The sequence below is a fragment of the Saimiri boliviensis genome, chromosome 9, assembly GCF_048565385.1.
Source record: "Saimiri boliviensis isolate mSaiBol1 chromosome 9, mSaiBol1.pri, whole genome shotgun sequence".
Taxonomy (NCBI): Eukaryota; Metazoa; Chordata; class Mammalia; order Primates; family Cebidae; genus Saimiri; species Saimiri boliviensis.
This window is the reverse complement of record NC_133457.1, coordinates 105,460,345-105,476,550: the sequence shown is the minus strand read 5'-3', so window position 1 is coordinate 105,476,550 and position 16,206 is coordinate 105,460,345. Positions and strand designations below refer to the sequence as shown.

The 16,206-nt window shown below is 39.0% G+C and overlaps 1 protein-coding gene across 2 annotated transcripts in view; it reads left to right on the top strand.

The window, feature by feature from the left end:
* The window catches only part of CHD6 (chromodomain helicase DNA binding protein 6), a 188,755-nt gene that overhangs the window by 40,048 nt on the left and 132,501 nt on the right, over positions 1 to 16,206 (top strand). For both annotated transcript variants that reach the window (XM_039479415.2, XM_074406545.1), the window contains one exon: positions 15,306 to 15,361. In XM_039479415.2, coding sequence (XP_039335349.2) covers positions 15,329 to 15,361 — 33 coding nt within the window. In that variant the 5' untranslated portion in view covers positions 15,306 to 15,328. The remainder of the gene's footprint in view (positions 1 to 15,305; positions 15,362 to 16,206) is intronic.

Genomic DNA, 16,206 nt, shown 5'->3' with positions numbered 1-16,206 from the left:
TATTGCCTGCAGTTTCTGCTTTTAGTGTACTGCAACCAGATTCAGAGAACTAGGACTTTTTTTGTCTGTTTGGCAGGAGGATCCTGTTGCCAGCCACCTGCCTCGTCATTCACCCAGAGCTTTCTGTTTGCTTTTGCAAGGAGGACTTTTTCCATACTCTTGGTCACCTCATACAGTGTCCTGCTTTATGTATTCCCCACAACAGACTAGTTTTGCATTTACGTCAGTACTCCCTTCCCCTTAGGCTTCTAGGGAGGAGGCATTGGAAGTGGGAGAGGACTATGAACTGCTTCTTGTCTTTGAAAAATCCAGATTTTAAAAACCATTCTGAATGTATATTAAACAAAAATTCTTAGACCCTAAGGAAAGTGCAGGAGGTGCCAGAGTTGAACAGCTTTCAGGAGGCAGAAATGACTGTGGAAGCCCTCAGGGTGCAGGATCCTTTGGGTTTGTAGAGGCAATTTGATAGAGATGTGGAAGTAGGTTTTAGCATTTCATCCTTAAGACCTGAATGGAAGGAATTTGTGTCAGAATCAGAATCCATTATTTGTCTTCTCTTTAAACAAAGGGAAAAAAACACTCTGGAAAAATATTGAGTTTTTTAAAATTTTACTTTCACACAGCAGAGTTATAGAAATGGGGGAAGCCCATCTTTTTATTGCTAGGAATTCCACAGATTCAGTTGAGGAGCTGTTTTCTGATTATAGATTGACTTGCCACTTCGGCTGACTCTTCTGGTTTTTTTGTAGATTGAAGAGTGCTGAGACTGGGCAACCATAAATATGTAGTTTTTCTTTTATTATCTCAAAGTAAAAACTCTTCTCTGCTAAGTATTGTCTGTGTTATAATTCTGTTAATGTGTTTACTTATCTTGGATAGTTATCAGATAGACTTTGTTCCTTACCATAAATTGCTTCAAAACAATTTTGTTTAACAATTCAGAATTCAAATGGAAGGCTATATGAATGTAGATAAAGAATTTAAACAGAGTTCTGCACGGTTATATCCCTCAAGATTTTATCTGTGTTTAATTATATGAAATATTTGAAATATTTTGTTTCCTTGTACATAATATTATCTGAAGTATCCATCCATCCTGTCTAAAATGTGCTTATATGGTCCTTTTAAATGATAGTTTTATCAAGCTGTTTTAATTGCTTTTTCTGTGTACTTCACCCGTGGATTGAAACCATCCTCTGCTACAGCCTTGCTTTTTACTTTTATTCTTTTTTCTCTATACACATTTCCTTAGAATATTTTGGATTTTTAGCCATGTAGAGTATGAGTTTCAGTGTTTGTCTCCATCCAATCACTCGTGCTGTAGATCTCTGCATAGTTACAGGGAGAGGTTTAGGAGCCTGCGGGCCTGTCTCATAGCAGCCTTGTGTTCCTTCAGGGAGTGCCAGTCAGTCTTCCCGGGTGGGAGTCCGCATCCAGTAAGGTCATCACTGAGCACCATGATCACAAAATTAGCTCCTTGGCATGCTGGCAAGCTGCAGAGTCAAACAGAGCTCAGGCATATTTGTTAGGAGTTTTACATAGGAAGGGCATTTGACTTCTCTTCTCCTGTGTTTTGGTTGGGGCTGGCACCAAATGCTCACTTCTTTTTTTTCATCAGTACCTGGACCACAGGCCACCATGGATTTGTACCCTGATACTTACTTGGGGATCAGGAGAGTGCACATGACAACAGCAAGGGAAGCAGCAGCGCAGGAGACTGGCAGGGCCACCACTGCCTTTGCCAGAACTACAGTGAGTCTTGTCACACAACCAAAGTGCCATGCTTAAGTCTCCCCCAGGGTGGAGATCACCTCCGTTTTCAAAAACTTAACAAACAGCTGACCCTGAGCCTATTCCTGGGGTACGCAATCACAAACTCTGTGTACATACCTGCCCCAAGTGGCCAGTGATGGTCATCAGGCTAAACACAGTCACCCAAGAGCTGTAGCTTGACTCTTGGTAAGTGGGGCTCAAGTGCTAACTGGTTAGGACACTGTTTTGTTACCACTTTACAGGCAAGAGCCTCGGAGAACACCTGCCACACATAGTCCAAACCTGATGGTACATCATACTAGGGTACAGTCAGTTAACAGATTCTGATCTTGGGGACAAGTGTCTTTTAGGGTGGGAAGAGATGACAGCATTCAACAAAGACAATTAAGAGCTGCATAGGCCATAGTGCAAGGCCTCCACCAGTTGGTGGTTCTGTCCCACATGGTCTTCACCATGTAATGGAACCAGTTAGTTAGCTGAGAAAAATAAGTTAAAACTAACGAGTTGTCCTTGGTCACGGTTGGGTCCTCTTGTTCATGATGCTGTTTGCTTTAGTCACCTCCTACTCACTGTATTCATGTGGGAATCCTGACACAGGGTTATAGGGATGACCAAACACAGTGCACCTAACGCTGGGCAAATGATAGCAGCAGCAGTTTATTGTTCATGTATACTCATAGCCTGTGGAAGGAGACACCACACAAGGCCACACAGGGATCATACTTGGGAACAGGGTGAACATCCAGGGTCTATGGGAGGCAGGCTTTGTAGTACCAAGAGGACGAGGTGACCCCTGGTTCCCATGAGAGGATGTGATTGGCTTGCGTGAGTAATTCTACAGGCTGGCAAGAAATGAAAATCCTCTACTCAAGCATAAGAAGGAACTGCACATGGTCCCCTCAATAAGGATAGTGGTTTGGTTAGGGGACTTTATCCACAGGAGCAGAGTGGGGAAGGGAACTTGTGGATAGACCATTGGAGGTCTTTCCAGTTTCAGATATCAAGGCAGCACATAATATTGGGCCTGAGTTTTAGGCTTTACACCACACAAACCATTGTGTGGGACTTTGAAGACTTTTTTCCATTCTCCCCAAAGCTAGTAGTTATCCCTTCCCTTACTGTCTCATTGCCCCTTCATTCCTCCCACTACCTGCTCTCTAATAAGCACTAGGAAATGCAGTTTGTCAGGGAAAATGCATGGCATAGTGATTTCATGGTTGAGTTTCAGCCCACATCTTTTTCCGGGGTAGAAGACTTCTAGCCTGGCTGCCTATTAGAATCATCTGAGAGAGTTTTAAATAATTACATGGGGTCTCACCTCAGTCCGATTACATTGGCCTCTTTTGGAGATGGGAGTGTTTTTTTGTTTTTTTTTTATGAGCCTCAGCCATTATTGAGAATTGCTTCTCATGGATGCCAGCAAAGTCACCATGTCTAAACCAAAATGCCTTATCCTACTCCATGGAGCCAGCTCTTCCCATTGACTGTTTTCCCCTCTTAATGGTACTAATATCATCTTCCCAATCTCCCAGGCTAGCAAAGTTAGAATTCTCTTTGTATTTGTTCTCCCACTTTCCATAGAATGGTATTTGTCATTGATCCACCTTTGTTAATCTCATTTCATCTTTACTGCTGCACTTCTAGACTGTTGTAATTTATTCACAGAATACCTTTCCAACCTCTGCCCACTCTCTGCGTGCCCCAAATAAGAACATTTCCAGTCCTGGTCTCTCACTTATTTTCATTTGTCAGCAAGGCAGCTTGATGTAGTATTAAGAGAGCCAAATTGGAACCCAGGAAATCTAATTCTTGTACCTCTGGGTCAATTTGAGGCTTTGGGCAGATCAGTTGACAACTCTAACCCTAAGTTTCATTATCTTAAGGTAAAAGGATTACATTGCCTGAGCCTTAGATTCTTTCTTCACTGTGATTCAGTCTTCACTGTTCCTTCAAACTTAGCCTGTCTAAAATAGAACTCATCCATCTACTCTCCCAAAAGTTACCTCTTTCTCATGCCGTGATGCTTCTTGCTAATACCAGCATTCTACCATTAGGCCATTTAAAAAGAGAATCCATTATCATCTTCATTTTCTTGGACTCTATGACTTCACTTCTGTTTTATTTGCTAGCCTGCTCTTTACTGTTACTTCTACCTGGGTATGACTCGCTGGTCTTTTGGGCCCCAAGCCTGCCCTTCCTATTCCTACGTGATGAATCTTTACATCAAGCAAACTTTGCTAATTTTTGTCCTTTTCTCAGAAATCTTCAATTAATGGCTTCCCATTACGTAAAAGATTACATTCAGACTGCCTAGCCAGGCATTTTGAGAGCCTGGATCTATCACTTATCTCTAGCCCCAAACTTCACCTGCGTTTGCTGGTTCCTCTTCACCTTGTTCGTCACCTATTATACATGTTAGATGTTTAGAAAACAAGTTTTTAATTGAATTACTCATTAACTTTGGATTAACATATCCTTTAAGACTTCAAAAACATTTTATTAACTTTTTTCACACAGAAAAATTTTCTCTTTTTGGTGAGGAATTCTCTGAGTTCCAGCAAATGCATACAGTTGTGTAACCAACATCACAATCAAGATACAAAACAGTTCCATTATCCCCTAAAATTCTCTTTATAGTTGACCCTTTCTGTACCCCCAGCCCCAACCACTGATTGGTTTTTTGTTCCTACGATTTTACCTTTTCTTGACTGTCATATAAATGAAATCATACGAATGAAATCAAATTGAAAATAGACTTTTCAATTTGTCTTCTTTCACTCAGCATAATGCATTTGAGATTTACCCATGTTGTGTATATAAGTAGTTTGTTCTTTTTTATAATTCTGTTTTTAAAATACCTCCAAGAGTGAGTTTACATTTGGAGTTGTGAGTTTTTTTTATGTCTTCTATGCTGTTTCGGAAAATGGGAAGAGAAAATGTCATCCAGATAATTGTTAGTGCCCCAAAACTTGTTTAAGCTGTTTTGTAGGTGTTTTCTCATTTCAGTGTTGACAGAATAACTTTTTGTTCTTAACCCATGTGGCAGGCTTATATGATTGGCTTTTGTACCCATTCTACAAATGAAGAAACAGAGACCCAGGGAGATGGATAAATTGTTCAAATCACACAACCCTTGTGTTCAGAACCTAGATATTTTCACTTCCAATTCTACAGGTACTGTTGTTCTACCACAAAAGGCATTAAATTGTAATGCGTGAAAAGGTCTTGTGTTACTGGGGAGGCCTCTTGAGACTGAATATGTAGAGTGCTCTTTGTAAAACCCTTTGTCTTCCCCCATAAGATTATAACTTGAATTTTCAGGGCTCTGAAGCTTGAATGGGCTTGGCTGTCAAGATATTGGTTTATTCAGTCCTGTGTTCACAGCTGTTCATTCCTCATCTGGGTCAATTGACATTATGGCATAAGGTCCAACAACAACAACAAAATACAGTCAGATTTTACCTTACAGTGCGATATATGATAGCTCTAGAAGGGCCTGGCCACTTTCTTCTACTGCTGTGTTTAGTAGTGATTCTTACCAAGCTAGTTGATTTTTATCAGCAGATTAGGAGTTAGAAGTGATTTTTTTCTGACCAAAGAAGATGAACTGGAGTTGATATTTATCCTTTTGAATTGTGCAGATATGTCTTATTCGCCATTAAAATCAGAGTTGGCCACATGACCTCAGAAATCCCATTCAGTTCTGATTCTGTGAATGCGGCATTGTTGAAGTATTTCTGGACTATAGAAAGCTTCCTTAGTTTACACCTTTCTATCATCTCAGGTAAAAGAGATTATAGAAATTACAGCAACACAAGATACTGCTTCAAGTTAGTAGTAATTAGTTTGAATAGCTAGAGGAAATTCATTCAGTAAGTAAAAAGCCTTGTTATTCAGCATTTGGCCCACAGGAAGCTTCTCAGAATAGACTTTCCTAATACTCTTGGTTCAGTAATGATTGTTTATTAGGAAGTTGTTGTCACTTTTTTTCTACTGGTCTTTGCCATATTCTCACAGACAAGGGTTCAAATCACTACTGTTGATTTGCCTTTGGCTTACATTACCCATATGTAGGGTAACAGAGCTTTTACTCTATAATTAATTCACTGAATGTTTAAAACACTAGTTTTGAGGAGTAGACGCTTAATGTTAATGACGGTAATGCATCCTTTCAGGCCAGCCAGGCACAGAGCTTCCTCATTTTGGAAGTGATGACAGTACTAGTGCCTTCTCACAAATAATAATATGTGGCAGATATTTTAAGTTAGGTATTTACATTTTTGGAGAGATGGATTTTTAGTCCAAGCTTTATAGCTATGTGTATTATCCTTGTCTTTTGATAAATCCATATATGCTATTAGTATATTTACTCATGTATCAAATACTATGCTAATATTTGTTATATAATAGTAGTCAAGATAGATATGATCCCTCTCCTCTGGCCCTCTTTTAATCTTGTAGATACTTTTTGACATGTAGTCTTGAGTTTAAGGTGATAGTTTTTCTCTAGCCTGTAGTAGAGAACATCAGAAATTCACCTATATAGACTTTCTTTGGCCTGACTTATACACAAAAGATAATTTTTCGCTGAAGTTTATCTAATTTACAAATTGCCATATGTTTCAAAGAAAACCTTTGGGCATATAAAATAATTCATAGATTAAAAAAAAATCCATCCTTCAGTATATTATGGTGCTCTGCCACCCTTAAGGCAAAAATAATTTCTCTTCCAGACCTTGAATATGTAAGAAATCCTTAAAACTATTACAGAAGCCTTTCCTCATGCTAGTTTGAGTATTCTGGTTGTTCAGAAATGTTACCACTAGACCACAAGGCCATCTTTGAAAGAAAAGAGTAAGTTGAGTGTGGTGGGTCATGCCTGTAATCCTAGCACTTTGGGAAGCTGAGACGGGTGGATGGATTACTTAAGATCAGGAGTTCGAGACCAGCCTGGGAACCATGGCAAAACCCCATCTCTGCTAAAAATACAAAAATCAGCCAGGCGTGGTGGCATGCCTGCCTATAGTTCCAGCTACTTGGGAAGCTGAGGCAAGAGAATCGCTTGAACCTGGGAGGTGAAGGTTGCAGTGAGCCAAGATAATGCCACTGCACACCAACCTGGGTGACAGAGCAAGACTCCATCTCAAAATAAATAAATAAATATAATAAAAATAATTAAAAAATGAAAAAAGTAACCATTTGTCATTTCAGTGCCCTTCCGTTATTGGTTAGTTGACATGAGCTTAAGAGACCATAAAAACAAAACATTAGAGTACACTCAAAAAAGAATTATTGAATGTTAAAAAAAATACCAGCTATAAAGAAAAAATGGTTGGAAGAGAAAGTTGAGGAAACTGCTCAGAGAGTAGAGCATGAAGAGATATATGTATATATTTTTAATGAGACAGAAAATTAGAGGTACACCCCAGAAGATTCATCGTTCAAATAGTAACATGAGTTCCATTAAAATAAAACAATAGGGAATTATGAAGAAATAATACCCAAGGGTTTCTCAGAACTGAAAAATCTTGACAGTTTCCAAACTGAAAGAATCCATCAGTATCTAGCCTCATTGGTGAAAATAACTCCAAGGCACACCATTTTGAAAAGATGATTCTAAAAGCTTTCCAAGAAGGAAGAGATGTCACATACAAATGGGCAGAAATCAGAATTGTTCAGATTCTTCAGCAGAAGTGGTGGAAGGAACAGAACAATGGAGTAGTGCTCTCAGAATTCCAAGAACGCCAACCTCTACCCTGTGATTTGCAGCCCACCAGTCCAGCCAGGTAGAATAGAAACATTTTCATACATGAAGGTCTCAAAAACTTACATCTCATTTTTAGGATTTTCTGGAGCATTACTAGATGTTGTACTTCACAAAAATGAGAGTGTAAAACTAGAGAGGAGAAACGTAGGAGTCTACCTTGGAGAGAGACAGAGTGAGTGAATCTCTGGGAGGATGGTATGGTGATGAGACACTGGAAGCAGATAAGAGACAGTGATTAAGACTCCTGATGGAGGACTCTAGTATAATGACCCAAGAGAAGAAAATTGAACTTCAATTGAAGGAGTTTCCAGGTTTTAGAAGAGCATTTTAGGAGAAGTTACCGGTTCATGGAAAACCACGCAAATTTTAAAATGAAGTAGTTATTATCTTCAGGGGAAAAAATATGCATGCAAAATTTTAGCAAAGTATAGTTCATGGCTTAGCCGTGAATTAAATTTGATTTGGTAAATAAGGGCGATAATAACTATATTGGGAAGATAACACTTCATCTTCCATAGTACGGGGACTTCCTTTTTTTGAAAAAAAGTTTCATTGGAACACAGCCATACCCATTTGTTTGCATATTTGTCTATGGCTGTCTTCGCATCATAGCAGAATTGAGTAGCTGCAACTGAGACCATGTGACCTACAAGGCCTAAATATTTATTATCTGGCTTTTTTTATAAAAATACTTGCTGACTCCTCTTCAATAGGAAGAAGCCAACAAAATAATACCTAAAATCGAAAAAAAAAATCTAATAGCACTAATAACCATGTTATTTAAAAGAGAATGGAAAGGAGCAGAAGAAACAGCTCAAGTTCAAATGATTGCATTTGGGATTAGTGAATCAAGAGTGGGGAGTAGAATGGGGACTGTTTCTTTTTTTGCTTGCTTGTTTTAGGCTTTATATTCTTATTGAATTCTTAAGCTAAGTACATGTATTTGAAAGGGTGTGAAGGAAGAATTCTGAGAAATTTGATTGGACTAGGAGAACAGAATGAGCAGGAAAGAAAAAAAGAGGTCACTAGTTATATTGAAAGTAGGAGTTCAAAGCTTTTTCATAATGTAAACACACCTTTCCCATTCATTCACTTACTCATTCCGCAGGTAATCACTGAAGACTCCAAATGTCGGGTGCTGAGTGCTACACTGCAGAGCAGGGTTCCTCCTCCCCGGAGGATGCTTGGGCACTCTGCAGCTGATGGCATGCACAAACAGGTGAAAGATGATAATAACATGGTGATACAGCTGCTTTAGTTTAGTGCCTATCACAAGATGCTTAAGAGATTTAGGCAGGTCAGGGAAGATATCCCAGAGAACATGACATCAGATCTGATTTTCGAAGGATGAGACCACATGAGGCAGGGCCTGAGCAAGACCTGAATGAGCAGACAGGAGTTGGAACACACAGGTGTTCAGTATAGTTGGATGAATGGTGGAAAATAATATCAGCTGTAGACAAGAACCAGAGGCCAGATCGCGTATGCAGGACTCTGTGCTGTGAGGAATATGTTTTTATTTTGTTTTAAGACACAATACCCACTGAAGAGATAGCATCTGATTTTGTTTGCACTTTAGGAAAACATACTGTTGGTAGCAATGAGGGTAATAGGGGTGAGGGTAGGAGACATGGAAAATAGAGAAGCAGTTAAGAGGCGGTTTCAGGCAAAAACAACAGCAAAAATATGCCAGAATAAACCAGAGTCGACTGGAGAGGAACCAGGGAGGGAATTCTAGAATCAAAAAAAGGAATTATGGGAAAGGGAAGGAATCAAGGATGATTCAGAGTATGTATGTGTGTGTGTGTATATATATATATATATATATATATAAAGATGGTAAGAGAAAATATACATATATAAAAAGATGGTACCGAGTTTTGGTTTGGAAGAGTTGTGGGGTTTTTTGTTGGTACCTGTGGAATGTCTCAGGAACTGGCCAGGATATGGTTGGATATAGCCATATAGAGGTCAAGAGGAGGGCTTGGATTTGGAAATGTACAGTGGTCATTGTGCAAAGAGATGAAGTTTGGGAGTTGAGTAGAAAACTCAGGAAGCCCTTTTGGTATTGACAGCATTGAACCCTGGGAACAGTGATATTTGAGGATTGAATTTTGTCACAGGAGGATTCTAGGGAGGAAGTTCAGCCTGGAAGGCTGCAATCAGGGGGATCAGGAAACCAGTGAGATAGAATTTTAAGAAGAGGAAATGATCCATAGTTTAAAATGCTGCAAGGCAATCAAAGTGAAGCCTAAAAATGGCCATTAGATTTGGCAACTAGAGAGTCGTTGCCAATAACAGCTTTAGGGAAGTAATATGAGAGGAAGTAAAATTTCAGATGTGTAGAAGATTTGTTTGTGTTGTTACTGTTTTGAGATAGAGTTAAACCTGTTTCTTTGTTGAGAGGAGGAGAGCTATAGAAAGGGACATATTTAGTGATAACTTAGGGAAAAGAAATGATTCTTCCATTCAAATACTGCTTATTGAGCACCTGCTAGGAGCTCAATTGAGTTCCAGACTCTGGGAGTAGAGCAGGAACAAGACAAAGTTTACTCTGTGTGTGTGTGTGTGTGTGTGTGTGTGTGTGTGTGTGTCTTTGTGTGTCAGGAACAGGCAATAAGCTTAAAACCAAATAGATACATAGGAAGTCCTCACTTTAAGCAAAACAACATATAAGGAAAGTAATTTTTCCTCATCAACATTGTAACAAAATGATGTTGATTAGAGGACCTGCCTTAAGTTGTTTCACTGAAAGTGGTTGTTTCACTTAAAGGCATAACTTTTTCCAAGAGCCTGGACATTAAGTAAGGTCTTACTATAATATGTCAGGGAGTAATAAGTACCTGGAGGAAAATAAAATTAAGATAAGAAGATAACAGAGCAGTGTTGGGTGGGAGATGAGGGTGCTGTTTTCTGTAGGGTGGCTAGGGAAGGCATTGCTGCCAAGGTGACATTTGAGGAGAGTCCTGAATGAAATGAGGAAAGAGTAACTGTGAGGTAATCAAGAGACTGAGGTGGCTGGGAAGGGGGAGAGACGGTGGATCTCAAATACAGATGGGAAGTGAGTTGTCCCCAGGAGATGGGGCACTGTTGCAGAATTTTTGAACTGGAGAGAGAGAGAGAAACTTAAAAAAAAAACTTTGAAAGAAACTTGGCACTCATTTATCTTAATAGGAGCATCTTAAGATGGGTGAGTGTTAAGACGGAATGGGAGCTTTTTTATTGTTTGCTTTTGCATCATTAAAACATCTTAATCATTTACATCTTTCTGTGACACTGAAGGGAAAACCATAAGGACTCTTCACCATGTGGGGGATGCCATAGATTGTCATTCCTTTTAATTCTCCTAAGGCCCTCTGAGGCACATGTTGTCAGTATTTTACAGGGGAGGAAACAAAGTCTGGAAGGGGTTTCTCATGTTTCATCATCATTAGAGCCCAGATTCAGACTCTGCTTTCTGGTACTTCCAACCCTTGCTATTAACGTACCTCCTGTAGACTGCTCACACAGTAGAAGATAGGTCTATGTGTAAGGTAGGGAAATGGGAAGTTGGGGGATTTCTTACCCATCCTGCCTTTGCGGTTAGGAGTCTTGGTAAGAGGTGTTTGGACAGGGGTTTAAGGAAGGTGGCATTCCTTAAGACATCTCTGCTGTCTTGATTTGTCACTCTTCCCAGATGAGTTGTTCCCTGTCCTTGTTCCTATTCCTATCTAAAATCCCCACCATATATCAATGTGGGATTACCTTATTTATACCTGCTATTAGAGTGGTTCTTAGGAAACAATCTCAAGGTTGAGGATGGGTATGAGTAGATTATAAAAATACATGTTCATAGTGGAAAATCTGAGGTCTCATTTTTAGAGTTGCTTCCCACATACTCTGTCTCAGAGTGCCTGAGAGAGTGGTGGGGGGTAGGGGCCTGTTAATAGCAAAGTTCTCCATCGTTACCGTGTTCAGTTGTGTCTACTCTCATCTTCTGTGAATATGAAGGACCTTGGTAGGGGTCTGCTGGGTATGCACTCATTTGTGTTTGCAAAACACACACTCTTATAATGAAATAGACCCTTGGATTGAGCAGGGATTGTTAGGTTGGCAGAGCTCTCAAGGTACAGTGAATTCAAATCATTTCTGTGAATGAATGGTTGAATAGTGTGAACCTGATTTTTTGTTATTTTTAAAAAGTTACCATTAACAGCACCAAGAAACTTGGAAATGGCACAGGCACTGTTGCAAAATTTTTGGACTGGTGAGAGAGAAAGTAATTAAAAAAAAACTTTCAAAATGTTCTTAATGAAACCTCGAACCCATTTTTCTTCATAGGAGCATCCCCAGATGGGTGAGTGTAAGAAGAATGGGAGCTTTTATATTGTTTGTTTTTACATCATTAGCAGCTTACCTTCTTGTGAGGGTAATTAAATGCTGCATCCTACAGAAGCACTCACACATAATACAGCAGGGAGAGCGGGAGTCTTAAAAGCTTCCACCAGTTTCCCCAATTCAGAAGTTGGACACATGATATTTTCCGCTGTTGACAAGTTTTCTGGTTTGCCCACGCAGAATTATCTGTAGAATTATCTGTATTATGTTTCTAATTAAGTATTGAGACCCTGAAATTACTTTTTGATTTGTGCTTTATTGAACCAGAAGGATCTAATCAGAAGTTTTGAGTGATGGCAACAGGCTGTAAAGACATTGCCTGCATTGTGCAGAAACACAAGCTTTAGGGTGTATCTATTCATCTATTCCTAGTACCTAAAATTTAGCCTTACAAAAAGATGATATTGTTATGTGTGTTTTCTCATGTGTGCCTTTAAAAAGGTTTAAAAAGTAGAGGTAATTTAAGAATGTCTGTAAATTATGAGGTGCTGTTTGGAGAAGTACAAGTCAATAAATGCTTATTGAACACCTATTAATGTTGATGAGGTTTGTTACTTTGCGGGGGTGGCAGCGTGCTGGTGTGTTTTGTGATCTGTTGGGGTACCAGAAATTATTTGACAGGAAGACAAGATATGCCAGAGTTTATTTTCAGTGAACCAGACAGTTATTTTACAGTAACATCACCATCATTCATATTTCATGTGCACATTCGCCCTGTCTCAGAGGATGGCCAAGTCTGATGTGATGGGTATTTTCACATTTCACCCACCTCATCTCTGACCTACCCCTGAGGGTCAGGTTCATTTCCTACCCATTCATGGCCTTGGGATATATTTCTTAAAGTGGAACTGGCTTACAAAAGGATTGAAAACGTTTCTAGATCTGGTGGTACATTGTCTGGGTGCTGTTCTGAAAGGTTGAAACAGTTAAAAGTGCCATTAGCAATTATAAGTAGGACCTGTTTTCCCACATTGCTGGCAGTGTTAGGGACCCTGTTTATTTTTATTCCAGTGCTAATTTGTGGTAGTGAATCAGAAATTGTGCTTTTTGATGTCCCTGCTGCATCATACTTGTAGCAGTTCTTTATACATTAAAGATAATTTTTTATTAACATTGGTAGCATTTTCCTGTAGTGTTTTGTTTTGTCTTGTTTTGTTGACAGGGCCTTACTCTGACATCTAGGCTGGAGTGCAGGAGCACAAAATCACTGCAGCCTGGACCTCCCAGACTTGGATGATCCTTCTACCTCAGCCTCCCCAGTAGCTGGGACCACAGGTGGAAGTTACCACACCTGGCTAATTTTTGTATTTTTTGTAGAGACAGGTTTTTGCCATATTGCCCAGGCTGGTCAACAAATCCCTAAGTTCAAATGATCTTCCTGCTTTGGCCTCCCAAAGTACCGGGATTACAAGTGTGAGCCATTGCACCTGACCTTTCTGTAATTTTTAATGATTTCATTTGTTGGGCAGAATTTTATTTGAGACCTAGGTCTTATGACTGATAATACCCTTTTTTATTAGCTGGAATTTTCCCCAAAACTTCTTTTTGACTTTGTGGAAGTTTGGGATGGTTGAGAATGTCAGTTTTCTGGGGTCTGATAATTTAAAGATTCGAAATACAGGAGGTAAACTTGTACTAACATAATTTACCTACAACTGACTCCACTGTAATGAAGCTTAGGAGATAAGTTTTTTTTGTTTTGTTTTGTTTTGTTTTAAATTTTAACTGCCTTAATTCCAAGCACTTAACCATTTATCTGGAATTTATGGCTTCTTGAGGTAAATAATTGTTCTATCAAACACTAACCCTTGCATTGATTCTTAGAAGCACCGTGTACTAACTGGACTTGCCTTTCTCTGATGTAGCCAGTTCATCTCTGCCCTCCTCTCCTTCCCCTTAGCACCTGACCATACCTACTTTCCAGCTGCTTACCTCCTTGTCTGCTGCACTCTTTGCAAACAGCACTACCTTGGTAGACATGTCTCTCTAGGACAGAATCCATGGCATTTTGTGGTTCTTTTAATGGAAAATGCCTCTAACTCTTAAGACGAAAAAAAATCTAAATTGACAGACAGTAAAATGATAAGCTGTAATTGTGGTCCCAAGGATGATTAGAATCATGTCTTTCATGTTTCTGTTTGTGTCCAACGTGCCATGAACTCACTTAGAGTTGGAACAATCTCACTTTCATCTTTTTTAAATCGCAGATTGACAAATTATGGTTGTATATATTTATGGGGTACAGAGTGATGACATCATTTATGAATACAATGTGGAATAATTAAATCAAACTAATGATCATATCTACCACCTCAAATACGTATCTCACTTTAATCTTAAAGCTCTAATCTTAAAAGCTCTGTCTATTAAAACTTAATGCGTACACATCACATTAATTTGGATATGAGAAATAATTAGGAAACTTAAGGGGAATTTGGTTTTCTGAGTGAGTGGTGTTGTGTAGCTGTGTGGGATGACCAGGAAATCAAAGTCAACAAAAAATAGGAAGCAGTGTTTATATCCCAGCTAGAACCAGAAACCTGAGATTCTGTGATCTTTGTATTGTTTGTTAATGAGGAAGGTGGGAGCTTCAAATCTGAGGCAGTAGTACTACTGGTTAGTGTTGCAGGCAGCCCCAAATTCTGGGTTTCATAGACTAAGGTTTGTTCTTTTCCCTGAGGTGCCCCAACACGCCTTTGTACCTCTAGAGACAAATTAGTGGGCTCTTACTGTGTTCGCAAGTCATTTATGAGAAGAGTCGTCAAGGGCATTATGGTTGCCGTTGGAATGGGGGCTTAAGTCCTGGGTAGAGTAAAATCAGTCCTTTAAAAAAATTATACAAAGTATTGCAATGGAATTTTTTTTCAAGTAATAAATGCATGTGGTATAAAACGTGAAATAATGTACCAACTCCTGTCTCCTTAAGAGAATCGCTTTGAACTCTTAGCTCTTTTTTTATTGTCTATGTTTCTGTTTCCTGATTTATCCATTGTAGACATCATTGATTGTTTTCTTCCAAAAGGGATGAGGGCTTACGTTATTTCCTCCCCATCTCCTAATACCTCTCAGTAAAGGCATGTTATTGGTTTTGCTCCTTTATTAGCTACCAGTAACTTTCATACATGCCAGCAGCTTTTATAACTGATTTCATCTACAAAGACAGTATCTTTTTTACTTCATTTTATTGGGTACAATAAATTAAGGTCTAATAGAGTTAGGCCAAATTAGGTCTATGCCTAGGGCTCTGGGAGTTGTTGGACATAAATGTTCTGCAGAAGTAATCCTCTATTTCTTGTTTTCCTTGTGTGTTACAGTTAATCTGGAGATACTGAAAATGTCTCATTTTGGGTTTTGTTATAATCTTTGACTTTTAAAAAATGTTTTACAGAAAGAAATATCTTCCTTCAATAGATGAAGATGAAAATACAGAAGAAAGAGAAGCAGGTAAGTGAGCACATTTCTTTTAAGTGAATGCATCCAGGATATCTTGGTGCTTTTTCAACAAGGGGAGACACCTGACAGCATTGGCTCATCCCTTAACATCTTAACTTCCCCTGTTGCCTGTATTATAGTAACTGAGAACTCCGTTCTGAATGACTTCATATGAATTTTTCTTGTTGCTCAGTTCATCTTCACATAGGAGTAAATGTAATGAAAACTGTACATCAGAATATTATTCAAATTAGCCAAGTAGAAAAGAAACACTTCTCCCTTGGAACAGCTTTCTGAGTCTTATCTGAAAGATGTAACCAATTTGTTATAGTTTATATATGTATCCTTCTGGATTTTTGGTTAAACTAAAAGTATTCTTACTTACAAAATCCTTATTTATAATGATCTGTGGATGGGTTCCCCCTAGAGAGAATAGTGAAATAATGAGAAGAATGAGAGGATCAACTCTTTGGTATTTGTTTTTTTGAAGAGGATGTGGAATGGAGAGTGTGATTTATCTTGCCAGAATCTCTTTCCTTGGTTGGTACTGCTTTGCTGTGGGTGGTAATATATTCAAAGGAACTCTGAGACCTCAGTCGGGAGGTGAAATGGGAGATTTGTCTCTGTCTTTTGGAAATGGGCTATTTCTGATGGACTGATTTTTCTTTTACAGAATTGAATGATAACCTGGGAACTGGGGTATCTAAATCCCTGCTTTTCACTGGGACTCTGTAACAAAGAGGTTGGATGAGAATAGCCACTCTTACCTTTCCAGTTTGCTCCTAGGGAACCTTAGTCTAATAATAGGGTAACTTAGGGTTATGGTTCCAAGACTACCCTCTGGTCTGTCCTCAGTG